Source organism: Bactrocera tryoni, chromosome 3 (assembly GCF_016617805.1).
Source record: "Bactrocera tryoni isolate S06 chromosome 3, CSIRO_BtryS06_freeze2, whole genome shotgun sequence".
NCBI classification, from domain to species: Eukaryota; Metazoa; Arthropoda; class Insecta; order Diptera; family Tephritidae; genus Bactrocera; species Bactrocera tryoni.
Window position 1 is genome coordinate 42,695,139 of NC_052501.1, and position 14,659 is coordinate 42,709,797.

Consider the following 14,659-nt stretch of genomic DNA (forward strand, 5'->3'; position numbering starts at 1 on the left):
CTACAGTGGCTAACCAACTGTTTTACAAATTAAATCACACAGTTTGCACACATACAGGAAAACATACATAATTAGAACATTATATTTATGTAGGTGTACATTTGATTTCGTATGTGCGTGTTGTTATTTTGCTGCATCTTGTTCTCGATTTATTTTTGTAACCACAACAACAAAATTAAGAGCGCTATCAGCTGTTTACTACTTGGTCAGCTATTCCTGTTAGTCCGCGAGTGGAAGTGGTATAAATAAGGACAAACATTTCGATTTCATTGAATTCTAGAAAGTGTTCGAAAGCAAAGCAAACCAAAACAAGTGCGTAATGTCCAAGCCAAAATTGTATTATTCACTATTTAGCCCGCCGGCCCGGGCTTGTATGCTAACCGCCGAGTTAATTGGACTCGATTTGGAATTGATGTGAGTTTTACATTAAATTAATGTTTCCTAGTGCCGTGTGTGTAATGGGTATTTAACAATTTGTTATTGACAGGTTAGTGAATATGGCGGCGAAACAGCATCTAACACCGGAATATCTGGCGGTAAGTGGTTGCCATGGTTTACTGTAATTTTTTTGTGTATTAATTCCTTTTATGCAATTTTTTTAGCTAAATCCGCAGCATCAAATACCTGTGTTCGTGGAAGAGGACAATGAGGTCTTCATAGATAGGTAATGAAGGAACTTTGGAAAATTTTAAAAACATACATATATGCGTATTCTCTTACATAAGCACACATTTGTATGTTGTTTATAATGTACATACGTGACATAGGCGCATATATAAAGCGAAATATTATTCGCTGCCATGCGCACGGCTGGATAGATTGCGGTTTATTTTTTGCCAATTGTTTGTTAATATCGGTACTACACTAAAAGCACAAAAACGAAATAACAAAGCGAAAATTTCTAAACTTTTTCAAAACAATTTACTTTTTTTATAATTTTTATATGTCAATGCCTGGTCGAAAAGTTAATGTACATACATGCATACATACTTACTACTATGAGCAAAAAATAGTAAGACTTTGTTCATAATTTTAAAATTATTCATTTATTTTTCAAAATCTGGTTGTTTCATCAAAGTAATGCCCCTTGGCCCCAATAAACTTGTGCCTACGTTTTTCCCAATCCTCGAAACAGTTGATAAAGTCAAATTGCGGAATATCCGTGCGAGTAGCGATTCACGTTCAAAACGATATCGTTTGCTGAATAGCCAGAATCACACAAAGCTAAATCAGGCGAATACGGTTATTGTGGCACAAATAGTATTCCTTGTTGACAGTTGGACTGGCTGGAAGAAATTCGGGGTGCACCACAATTCGATAATCGAAGAAAACTGTCAACATAACCATGATTTTTGACCTACTTTGACGTGTTTTTTCGGTTTCGGCTCTATGTTCTATGACATCCTGGTATTCTGAAAGCATTGTTTCACAGACGTTAACGTGACGCCGTTTTTCGAAAAAATCAAGTGATTTTGGAACCAATCTTGCTTTCACTTTTCTTAGGCCCTAATGATGTTTCGAAATGGTGTTCACCGATATTCTAACAATGCCAGATCTCTGACTGTTAATAGTCGACTCTCAACCACCAATTCCTTTACTTTATTGACGGATCATCAGTTGATGTTGATGTCGGATTATCACCGTAGGCCTTTTCCAACATTCTAAACGTTTCTACACCAGAAATTTGATCCCGCACATCAAATTTAATGGAACTTTTTTGTTGAATAATTTCACTCACCAAAAAAATTGCTTAAAGCACTTCATGCACTTCAGAAAGACAACCATATACTAAACACTTATGATTATTTTGATGTGACATTTGGCACATATGTCACTGAGAGCCAAACCAACCTAGGAAGAAAATATTATTTCGACGAATGGGTTTTCGTGCGAAAAATAAAGAAGTCTTACTATTTTTTGCCCACATCAGCATATACATACATATGTACATAACGTTGTTCAGGCGTACGTTTTTCCATGATGAAATGCCAAACAATACTGAACAAAAATATCATGACAGCTTGACACGACTCACGCACGATCTGTCAAAAAAAAACTATTGAAAAAAGTACATCTACTTGGATCACCCGTTAAATGCGAGTTTTGACAATTTTTACTTGTCTGACGAATTTGTTAAAGGCTTTAGAGATTTGTAAACAGAAAGTTCTTAAAATACTTCCAATTTATTGAAAATAGTAGCATACATTTAGGGTCCACAACCCCTATACTATACATATGCATATTAACTTCAAATTTCTTATAAGCGAAAAATTAAAGACGTCATCATACATTTCAAACAAAGAACTTTCATATTGAATCATTCTCGAAACTAAATGACATGATCATATTTTTTCCGTTCAAAAGTTGATAATGGTGTGTTGCTGTTTTTATTATTTATACCCAGAACAAAGTATATTCAGGGGTCTTGTTGAAACTGATAGTTGTCGAAATTAGAATTGAAATCGATATTGAGATATTTTTAGTTTGATATTCGAAACAGAAATTGTATCAGTTTTGTGTGTCACAGAATCAGAAACAAATCAAGAAGATAGTCACTGACATACTTCAAATGTGAGTTAAGAAAGTAATTAATTTTATTGTTATGAAGCCTCCACGACGAAACATCCCCAAATCGGTTGAGGCTGAGAGCGCAGCGGAGAGAAAACAGGCTGCCTACCTCGCAACTTTACGATCGACCACAACACGTGCGGGATGGGATAGATACCGAGAGTTGAAGAGGGAAGCGAGACGAATTTCCAGACAGAAAAAGAAAGAGACCGAAATGCGTGAGTACGAAGAGCTTGATAAGCTGGCCGACAGGGGTAATGCTCGAAAATTCTACGAAAAAATGCGGCGGCTTACAGAAGGTTTCAAGACCGGAGCATACTCTTGTAGAACCCCCAAAGGTGATCTAGTGGCCGATGCCCAGAGCATACTTAAATTATGGAGGGAACACTTCTCAAGCCTGCGAACCCGTTTCCCCGATCGATGACGATGGAGCAGACATTCTATTGCCCGACCATGAAGAAGTTCGAATAACAATTACCCGCCTGAAGAACAACAAAACGGTGGGGGCCGGTAATCCATCTATTCAAACACGGCGGCGAAGAACTGATAAGGAGCATGCATCAGCTTCTTTGTAAAATATGGTCGGACGAAAGCATGCCCAACGATTGGAATTTAAGTGTGCTCTGCCCAATCCACAAAAAGGGAGACCCCACAATCTGCGCCAACTACCGTGGGATAAGCCTCCTCAATATCGGGTATAAGGTTCTATCGAGCGTATTGTGTGAAAGATTAAAGCCCACCGTCAACAAACTGATTGGACCTTATCAGTGTGGCTTTAGAGCTGGAAAATCAACAACCGACCAGATATTCACCATGCACCAAATCTTGGAAAAGACCCGTGAAAAGAGAATCGACACACACCACCTCTTTGTCGATTTCAAAGCTGCTTTCGACAGCACGAAAAGGAGCTGCCTCTATGCCGCGAAGTCTGAATTTGGTATCACCGCAAAATTAATACGGCTGTGTAAACTGACGTTGAGCAACACGAAAAGCTCCGTCAGGATCGGGAAGAACCTCTCTGAGCCGTTCGATACCAAATGAGGTTTCAGACAAGGCGACTCCCTATCGTGAGACTTCTTCAGTCTGCTGCTGGAGAAAATAATTCGAGGTGCAGAACTTAATTGAGCAGGTACAATCTTTTATAAGAGTGTACAGATGCTGGCGTATGCCGATGATATTGATATCATCAGCCTCAACACCCGCGCAATTAGTTCTGCTTTCTCCAGACTGGACAAGGAAGCAAAGCAAATGGGTGTGGCAGTGAACGAGGGCAAGACGAAATATTTCCTGTCTTCAAACAAACAGTCGTCGCATTAGCGACTTGGCTCTCACGTCTTTGTTGACAGTCATAACTTTGAAGTTGTAGATAGTTTCGTATATTTGGGAACCAGCATAAACACCACCAACAATGTCAGCCTGGAAATCCTACGCAGGATACCTCTTGCCAACAGGTGCTACTTCGGACTGAGTAGGCAATTGAAAAGTAAAGTCCTCTCTCGACGAACAAAAGCCAAACTCTATAAGTCGCTCATAATTCCAGTCCTGCTATATGGTGCAGAGGCTTGGACAATGACAACAACTGATGAGGCGACGTTTCGAGTTTTCGTGAGAAAGGTTCTGCGAAAGATTTATGGTCCTTTGCGCATTGGCCACGGCCGAATATCGTATTCGATGGAACGATGAGCTGTACGAGATTACGACGACATTGACATAGTTCAGCGAATTAAAAGACAGCGACTACGCTGGCTAGGTCATGTTGTCCGAATGGACGAGAACACTCTGAAAGTATTCGACGCAGTACCCGAAGGGGGAAGCAGAGGCAGAGGAATACCTCCACTCCCTTGGAAGGACCAGATGGAGAAGGACCTGTCTACGACTGGCGCGCTGTTGTTACTTCGGCTATAATCGCGTAAGCGGTGTCAACGCCAATTAAGAAGAAGAAGAATTAACTTGGCTTTATTTCTAAAGTGGAAATCATAAAAATATAACTTAAAATTCCGTAATTGTTGAGTTATTGGAAAAAATCCTGATTTTAGGAGAATTTACAAAACGTAATAAACATTATTTAGCACCATATGTTAATACCAACGTCTTAATTCATTCGATAATGTAATACAAATCAATAAAGTTGACATGTAAATACATACAAGTATACAAGTTAATGCAAGCTCGATTTCAGATACGATTCCTCTGGTGCATCAAGTGAATTATTGTGATCCCTCATATCTTCCTTTTAATTTCCTCGCTGCCTTCTTCTTCTAATAAAAAAATCAAAATAGCGGAGCTTACTGTAAACTTTAATAGAATTGCTTTCAAATTTATTCATTTCCAAGTTTTGTCAAATAAGTAAACAGCTGATTTGAATATTGGTTTTGCGCATGTTCGAAAAGATGAACATTCAAACTGATTTTGTGAAACCATTGCAAATCAAAATTACAAAGCAAGACAACTAATCAAATCTGTCTTGGATTTCACTGATTAAGTTTTCCAAGAAGCTTGTAAATCCCAAAAGGAAGCGTTGGAGACGAACAGAATCGATTTTCCTATGTATGTACGTCTGTATATATGCGAACTAGTCCCTCAGCTTTTGAGATAATATCGTTCTTAAGTTTTATAAAAGATCATTCCTTCATAATAGTTTTTTCTTGTTTGCGCTGCTATGACTTTTCGAAGTTATTTTCGAAATTATTTGTGACTGCCTCTGACTTCCGCACAATAATTGAAATATTAAACTATAATTTACATTATCTGACGGCATTTAGTAGCTTACCTACTTTGTTCACATTTGTTCAGTAAAACTTGGGTTTCCCAAACTTTTTTATATTATATTAATATGCACAAAACTCACCTTTCCAAGTTTATTTAAATAAACTTTTACTAAATCGTAATGACTAATATTTTTTTTATTTATTTTCTTTACACACCTCTCTGTATATATAACTACATAGCCATGCGATTATGGCTTACATGATATCTAAATATGGCAAAAACGATGAAATGTATCCCAAGGATTTAAAGAAGCGTGCACGCGTCGATCATATGCTTCATTTTGAAAATGGCGTACTTTTTCAAGTAATCAAAGATATGGTGGTAAGTATATTAATAAAATGTCATATACTGGGTAATTAACAGTATTGCAAACTTTTTTCGGACACTTGGTAAATTCTATTTCTTAATTTACAGTATATAACCTGTTGTCTGCCTTAATATACGTTCTCAAGTGAACATATTAATCTAGAATTTCAGATTCCATTCGAAAATGGGAACTCTGATTTTCTTCTTTCTGTAGTTAGGTATGACAAACTAGCTAAATCAGACAATTTTCAGGCTAGATAGTAGAAAACTTTGAAATATATATACACTTACGATCCAATTGATTTACTTGATTTACTACTTCTTTATTGGCGGGGATACCGCTTACGTGGTTACAGCCTTTTCAGTGTAGCCAGGTCTTTCTCCATCTGGTTGTTACTGCGTCGAATACTCTAGAGCTGAAGTGTTTTCATCCGGACGACATGACCTAGCCAGCGTAGCACCTGTCTCTTAATTCGTTGAACTATTTCAATGTCGTCGTATACATCGGTCCATTGAATGCGGTATTCGCCGTTGCCTATGCGCAAAGGACTATAAATCTTTTGCAGAACCTTTCTCTCGAAAACTCGTAATGCCGACTCATCAAATGTTGTCATCGTCCATGCATCTGCACCTTATAGCAGGACGGAAATTATGAGTGGCCGTTCGATACCAAATGAGATAAGACTTCTTCAATCTGCTGCTGGAGAAAATAATTCGAGGTGCAGAACTTAATCGAGCAGGTACAACATTTTATAAGAGTGTACAGCTGCTGACGTTTGCCGATGATATTGATATCATTGGCCTCAACACCCGCGCCGTTAGTTCTGCATTCTCCAGACGGGACAAGGAAGCAAATCAAATGGGTCTGGAAGTGAACGAGGGCAAGACGAAATATCTCCTGCCATCAAACAAACAGTCGTCGCATTCGCGACTTGGCTCTCACGTCACTGTTGACAGTCATAACTTTAAAGTTGTAGATAGTTTGCATATTTGGGAACCAGCACAAACACCACCCAACAATGTCAGCCTGGAAATCCAACGCAGGATAACTCTTGCCAACAGTTGCTACTTCCAACTGAGTAGATAATTGAAAAGTAAAGTCCTCTGCTATATGGTGCAGAGGCTTGGACAATGACAACGACTAATGTGTCGACGTTGCGAGTTTTCGAAAAAGGTTCTGCGAAAAGTTTGTGGTCCTTTGCGCATTGGCCACGGCGAATATCGTATCGATCGAACGATGACCTGTACGAGATATACGACGTCATTGACATAGTTCAGCGAATTAAAAAACAGCGGCTACGCTGGCTAGGTCATGTTGTCCGGATGGACGAAAACACTCCAGCTCTGAAAGTATTTGACGCAGTACCCGCCGGGGGAAGCAGAGGAAGAGGAAGACCTCCACTCCGTTGGAAGGACCAAGTGGAGAAGGACCTGTCTTCGCTTGGAATATCCAATTGGCGCCACGCAGCGAAAAGAAGAAACGACTGGCGTGCTGTTGTTAACTCGGCTATAATCGTGTAAGCGGTGTCTACGCCAGTAAAGAAGAAAAAGAATCAGTTTGTTGACAGTGGACATAAATGTACACAAATCATCAATTTTTATCAAAAACAATAAAAAATCTGTACAAATGAGTTTTAAAATATAGAAGATCTTGCTCTGTAGTAAACGGGTACCAGTAAATGGAGAATCCGTCTCTCGGTTGCCATAAAGAATACTGATTTCTAGCAACTCTGCCATGCTTTAAATAATAAGAGAGATATCTTATCTTATTGTTGGTTGCTAGTTGTGATACTTCCGCTTACTTTTCAGATTTCGATTATAAACACTTAAATATGTGTCTCAAAATATTTATCATTATCACTTGTGCTTAAAATGTTTGGGAATCTCTGAATCAAGCTAGATAAATGAAGACAATATGTATATAATATTTATATGTATTTTAATAATAATTTTATTTTTAAATTACTTCACTTAAAGCGTCGCAATATCTACGGAGGCGAAGGCGAATTTAACAAGATAACTCTAGATCTCTGCGACAATGCTTATACTTTTCTGGAGGCCTTCCTTGGTAAAAGTAATTTCTTTGCTAACAGCGAAACACTCACCATTGCCGATGTCTCCATCAATACGACGCTAGTTTCGCTCGATATGCTCATACCAGTCGAGAAGAATCGGTAAGAGATACTCGTCACACAGTATAACACACACTTTTGCTTATTTTTTATCACTTCAATTACACTCGTTCGCATAGATTCCCGCGACTTCAAGCTTGGATGGAGCGCATGAAAGTTTTGTTGCCCTCATATGAAGAGGTGAATCTTAAAGGTGCGAAGGTGCTGTGCGACCGCATAAGGAATTGCATGCGAGAGAACAAAGTCAAAACGGAGAGCAATACTGAATATGACTAGACATTTGTACATACATACATATATGCATACGTTATGTATAAGTGTTCACTTATAAATTAATATTATGCCCCACTCGAATTTATTGTTCAACTCTTCTTCTAAATATATATTAATAAATATTTATTTTTGTAGTTAAATACATATATAAAGTAATGCAAAAATTTATTGTGCAAGGGCAGTCTTGCAAAAATAATTAATTTTTTAGCGAAATTCAAATTTATTATTCGACCTAGTTGTCATCGGGGCGAAGCAGCAATTAGTGATCCTCGAACACTTCACTTACATTCTTATAGTATGATTGACGTTTTGAATGAAAGTAGGCTACAGTCTCGGGTATTTCTTTAAAGCGACCATTTCTTGAGTTCTGTGTACAGAAAAATGTCACTGGCATACAGATAATGTAAATAAATAGCGAAGTAATTCAAAGCAAATTTGGCACCGTTTTCATTATTTTGAGCCAAAGTTGGGAAAAGGCCTTCGGTGGTAATTGTTTGTCGGCAAGTGTTTTTGATTGGTACAAATTATTCAAAAAGGATCGAGAACGCATTGACGACGAACTACGTCCAGGACGGCCACCAACATCAACTGATGATCAACACGTCAATCTAATAAAGGTTTTGGTGCTTGAGAATCGACGTCTAACAGTAAGAGATCTTACTAGCACCGTTGGAATATCGGAAAGATCAGTGAAAAACATTTTGTAAAATCATTCGTGCTTAAGAAAAGTGAGAACACGATTGGTTCCAAAATCACATTTTTTTTCTAAAAACAGGGTCGCGTTAACGTGTGCGAAACAATGCTTTCCGATTACCGGGATATCATGAAACGTATTATTACTGGCGATGAGTCTTGGGTCTATGCTTAAGACCCGGAAACAGACTACTAAAAATCGTGGCAAAGGTGAGACGAAGCCGAAGAAACCACGTCAGAGCAGGTCAAAAATCAAGGTTATGTTGAATTTTCTTCGATTATAGAGGTGTGGTGCACTCCGAACTCCTTCCGACCGGCCAATCTATCAACAAGGAATACTATTTGAGTGTTATACGTCGTTTGCGCGAAGCTATTCGTAAAAGGAGGCCGGAATTATGGGGCGACAACTATTGGTTTTGCACCACCATAATGCACCGTCACTTACCTCATTGATTCTTCGTGAAGTTCGCCAACTTTCAACCAATATCGTGCCACAATCACCGTATTCGCCGGATTCAACTCCGTGTGACTTCTGGCTGTTCAGCAAACTCAAAGAACCGCATCGGGGAATCTGTTTCGAGTCAATTTAAGACAACTATTCCGTAAATTGACTTTAACAACTGTTTCGAGGACTGGAAAAAACTACACAAGTGTATTTAAGCCCTGGGGGTATTGCTTTGAGGGTGGCGGCATAGATTTTGAAGAACAAATTCAAAATTTTAAAATTATGAACAAAGTCTTACTATTTTTTGCTCATAGTCGTATTCGCGACTAGTCCCTCAGTTTTTGAGATATGGATCTAAAAAATTGCACACTTCCTTTTCTACCAAAGAAGCTGTTCATTTGTCGGCTATATCTGATCATTATAGCAAAAAGCTGCCATACAAAGTGAACTATCAAAATCAAGTTCTTGTATGGAAAACTTTTTTATTTGTTGAAATATCTTCACGAAATTTGACAAGTATTATTTTCCAAAGCAACGCTAAGATAACTGAAGAAATTTTAAAGATCGGATCTCTATAGCATATGGCCTTAAAAACTTCTTCTTCTTCTTTACTGGCGTAGACACCGCTTACGCGATTATAGCCGAGTTAACAACAGCGCGCCAGTCGTTTCTTCTTTTCACTGTTTGGGGTGAATTGGAAATTCAAAGCGAAGCCAGGTCCTTCTCCACCTGATCTTTCCAACGGAGTGGAGATCTTCCTCTTCCTCTGCTTCCCCTGGCGGGTATTGCGTCGAATATTTTCAGAGCTGAAGTGTTTTCATCCATCCTATCATATCAGAAAACATCCGTTTGAAGGCGAGCTAAAGTGAGTGAGTGGCTTCACTTGGAATATCCAATTAGCGCCTCAAAAATTTAACCAACAAATTTGTGACAAGTTCTTTCATGGAGACTGCTTTATTTGGTTCACACTGCAAAACACAAAACGAGTTCTATATAAAATATTTCAAGTGAAAGTTTCAAATTTTTAATTTAATTCAAACACTGCTCCCATATAATTCACAAAACGCATAAAATACCTAATTATCTGTTGTTTTATTGATTTATCTTAAATGAAAATATTTTAGTTAACATTATTTACATTAAATATATTTACAATAATTACGAACAGCATTTATAAGCTTAAAAACGCATATATGTATTTAAATTATGCAACTTATTAGTGATTAATGTTTTAAATTAAATTCAAACGCTGCTTAGTATTAAAATTCATTGAGTACACGGAATCTTTATGCGCCATTAAAAGCTTATGAGTAGCTAGTTTTATATAATATTTCTGCAGTACTTACATATATTGTATGTATGTAGTTGTTGCGCTGCTAAAACTCTTCACATACACGCCCAAATATCCAAATCCTCTCCAATGCACAAAGGGTGTTTTTTGCACTTTTTATGTAGCACAAACATTGCATTTATAGGCTTCAATATCAGGTATATATAATATTTGTATTTATGTATTTCGCTTTTAAAAATACTACAATTTTCTAATTCTTTTGTTTTTATTTTCTTGAAATAGTTTTTCAATGTGTCTTTTGTTTATAGTCTTTTCAAGTATTTCGTTCACGTTTTATGTTTTGTTTTTCAAATTTAAGACAAAATGCAAAAATTACAACAAATTACAGCTTGGGCTTCGCTCGTCGTTTAGTAAATGCATACATAATATATTTACAATTAAATACAGACTACATATATTGATTATAAGTTTCAAATTGTTCTGGAGACTTTTTGTGATTAATGTGAAACTGCAAATCATGCTGTTCTTCTTTTCAATATTTTGGATAATTTATATATTTTCATGTGTATGTTATATTTTAGTTAGCAAGTCAGTTGTGTGATTTATTTCGATTTTGCTTTATATGTATTATTTCTAATATACGGGTTAATGTTGAAGAAAAATGTAATTTTGAATTTTTTTGGATGCAAATTTTTTAGTCTTTGTAAATATTTGTACATATATTAAATCATAAAATTATATTTAATTTTTCTTTTAATTTTTCTAATTTCGATTTGATTAATTTTGTCGGAAAAGAAATGAATTGAGGTTCTCAATTTTATAAAAAAAAATTACATTTGTTGGTCAGATACTGGACGAAAGTACTTTTTTATTTGATTTATAAAAGATTCGATTTTTTTTAGCAGCCTTGAAGTGGAATTCAAAATATATTTGATATATAACTTTGAGAAAAAATCTTTTGACCGATTCACATTAAACTTTACTCGCTGTGCTTGACAATTTATACTTTAACAACAAAGCGAAAAAGGCAAAGGGTATGTCAAAATGAATGCTTTGCTTTCCATGCTACTCGTTAATAAAAATGGCGAGTATTGCTTGGCAATGCGTAAAGGATGAGAGTTGCGCAATATTTTGATTCGCTTTGCTGTGTTTCTCATAATAATACTCATACAAAAGCATACATTAAACTTTTCTGTCAAATCAAATTGAAGCAAAAGTTCTGTGCGAATAAGCTAAGTCTTTAATTTTTTTTTTACATCCCTACAAAAGTCATACTAAAAGCCATAAGACATTGCAAGCTATTAAAATTCGTTTGATGGCACTGATGGAATTGATAACTTTATAAGCCGATTGCTAAAATATCATAATCATAGAAGCTTTACCAGAAGTCTCCCAGTTAATTAAAGGGTGATAAATTAACTTTTCTGGCGAATTTCTGAAGCCAGCGAAGCAAAAGTGGTATGTGAATATGGAGTTAAGGTCAAAATTTACTAAAAGCTGAATGAATGAATTGAATGCTATTAAAATTCGCTAGATAGAACTGCTGAAGTTGATAACTTTATAAGCCGATTCTTTAAATCTCACATTGAAAAATTTGTCAATTCGCTCTTACAGAAATCAAAGAAGCTTTAACAGAAGTCTCTCAGTTAATTAAGGGGTGATATGCATACGTAAACGATAGTTGATCATCAACAAGATGCTAGGGCGAACAATAACTTCAAATAAAAATCGAAAAAATAATAATTGAAGTTGGAAGTTAAGAAATAAACGTAAATTTATGAGCGTTATAAAAATAAGAATGCTTTGAAAGGAAAACTAATATTAATAATTTATAAAACTTATTTGGAATATATATGTAAATACATATATCAAAGGAAGTATGGATTTTAAATTGTTTAGTAGCCAGCCAATCATTCATTTTAGATCAATTGAAAGTTAAGATACCGAATATTATACAGATTTTTAACAAGATTTGACATATTTTTATTTATTCGATATTTTGAGCATGTATTTTTTTTAATATGGACGAACTTGTAATAACTGCTTATATGAGTATATATCGTCACCTAAAATGCAAAATAACCTAACATAACTTTTCATAAGTTTACAGGCGAAGGAAACCTAATGTAATAGAATTGGTATTTTTATTGTTGTTGTAACAACATAAAAATCGGCTTGACTTAATGCTGGTTCAGATAGAATTACATATCGTTCCATTTTCGAAGACTCTGACATATGAGTTGGCTGCTGCTGCACAATTCGACGTTATTACAACCTAAATAAGCATATTTATTAGCTTTTTTTTTAATAAATATTAGTCTTAAAAATGTTTTATTCTGCGCCATTTGCTCATACAAATGTATATTATTTTCGTATTTTGTTGTTGTTGCTATTGTGTTTTGCCAATCATCACAGCGCTTTTATATCTAAATATATACATACAAATGCCTTATGCAGACGCACATTTACAGTTATTACAAAATATATATCGTTTTATGTATATGTAAATTTATGTACATATGTATATGCACATCACTAATATTACAAAATATTCTAATTATGCGCTTGGCATTTCCATTTTCGACAAAACTGCAGACATACATACACTATTTAAATACATATATGTAAGTATATATATATATACATAATTACACTAATGTGATCCCACATCAATATCTTATAAAGCAATAAACTGGTATGTACACGAATGCATAGTTTTGTTGTTGTTTTTGATTTTTTTTACATTTAAATTTACCGTAATTATTAAATATAGTAGAAACATACTTTAACTGCTAACATACACCACGAATAAAGAGCTCGTAACTTCGTCGCCACACGACAGCAGCCGCCGCCCCCGCTCAATCGAATGTGGTCCAATTGTGCATGCCACCGCCGGCGAGGGCAGCCGTGTTGGCGCCTCCACTACTGCTGCTGCTGCTCTTTACATTTGCCATAGTTGTTGCTGTTGTTGTTAGTGTGTGTGGCGCGGTTGTCAACGTGAACTGATCCAGGCCATACTTGCGCAACAGCTCGAAGTCCTCGTCTGGTGCTGGCATTGGTGGCGGTTTGCTGGTGGGCAAAGGTGGTGGCTTCATTGTGGGCGCCTTCAATTGAGCCGAGGTCAGCGCACGTGTTTGTGGTTGTGCGCGCATATGTGGCGATCGTAGATGCTGCGGCGTGTGATACGAATATAGCGGATTGCTTACGGTGCTAACAGATGTGTTGCCCAAGATGTTGGTTTTGTTGTTAGTATTGGCAGGCAATGTGGTGGACTTTAAGCCATTCGTTTTTGCATTATTCACCGTTACATTGCCATTGCGCAGCGGCAGCGGGCGTGCATTCTGATTTAGTGGATCGAAATCTTCCAAATCGAAGCTGGTGTTGTTGCTGTCGTCTAGTGATATCAGATCGTTCATGGTGTCCTCTTGCGAAGACGTTGACGAGGCCGCAGCTGATTTGAGTGAATATTCGGGCACTGGCAAATGTTGTGGCTGAAGTGAGCGCAGCGACTGCGGGGTGATAGAAAAATGTTAATTATATTTGAGCTGTACACTTGGTATTTCAAGTGGAAGAGAGTAAATAGCGTCATTTAACAGTTTTTATACACAGGCAAAAAAGCGTAATTAAGGTAAGAAAGAGTTCGATTAGCAAGCAAATTTTAAATGTTTTTTTGTTTTTTTTTTTCAGACAAGGAACAGTGTTAATGATAAGCGATAGACAATAACTGTTATTGTTTGTTTTGAACTGCGTTTGTTTGTTAAAAAATTATCAAACGGTAGTTAAATTAAAAAAAAAAATTCATTTAAGGGGGTAGTAAGGTTAATTCGAGCGAAAAAACGTATTTTTCCAATAATTTTTTTTAAAGATACAATCAATAATTATTTATTTGTATAATTATAGCATAATTATATGATATTTAGCAAATATTCTGTGAAAGTTTCATAGAAAAATATTAAAAAATGAGCCGGTGACAGAATCTTCGCAGACCTTCCAAAAAAAAATTGATTCACGGTGAAACGCATAACTCATGACTGGATCATTTGAAATTAAAAAACCAAATTGATTTGATTAGTTGATAAGTTTCCTTTGGTAACGCTGTCGAGTTTTTTTTTAATGATTTTTAAATTTTTTACAACGTTCGGAACTCAAAATACTGATTTTTCACCAAAAAAATCAGAAGTT

General features: G+C 36.3%; 2 protein-coding genes across 5 annotated transcripts in view; one reads left to right on the forward strand and one right to left on the reverse strand.

Annotated features, from left to right (window-relative positions):
* Window positions 1-319: 319 nt before the first annotated feature.
* LOC120772622 (glutathione S-transferase 1-like) lies at window positions 320-8,204 on the forward strand. The gene is made up of 6 exons (XM_040101337.1): window positions 320-414; window positions 488-536; window positions 603-664; window positions 5,517-5,658; window positions 7,621-7,817; window positions 7,895-8,204. Exons 1-6 carry the CDS (start codon window positions 320-322, stop codon window positions 8,049-8,051), a joined length of 702 nt encoding a protein of 233 aa, XP_039957271.1. The 3' UTR covers window positions 8,052-8,204.
* Window positions 8,205-10,303: 2,099 nt separating this feature from the next.
* The window catches only part of LOC120770239 (DENN domain-containing protein 1A), a 42,210-nt gene continuing 37,854 nt past the window's right edge, over window positions 10,304-14,659 (reverse strand). For 3 of the 4 annotated variants that reach the window (XM_040097535.1, XM_040097534.1, XM_040097533.1), the window contains one exon: window positions 10,304-13,986. In XM_040097535.1, the coding sequence (XP_039953469.1) occupies window positions 13,336-13,986 (651 nt within the window). In that variant the 3' untranslated portion in view covers window positions 10,304-13,335. The remainder of the gene's footprint in view (window positions 13,987-14,659) is intronic. The other variant, XM_040097536.1, reaches the window with a different exon arrangement.

Excerpts from the sequence above, each read along its gene's own strand:
- LOC120772622 (XM_040101337.1), top strand. The coding sequence starts at position 320 with ATGTCCAAGCCAAAATTGTATTATTCACTATTTAGCCCGCCGGCCCGG. Across the intron at positions 665-5,516 it reads AATGAGGTCTTCATAGATAG|CCATGCGATTATGGCTTACA; the intron begins GTAATGAAGGAA and ends ATAACTACATAG. Across the intron at positions 5,659-7,620 it reads AAGTAATCAAAGATATGGTG|CGTCGCAATATCTACGGAGG; the intron begins GTAAGTATATTA and ends CTTCACTTAAAG.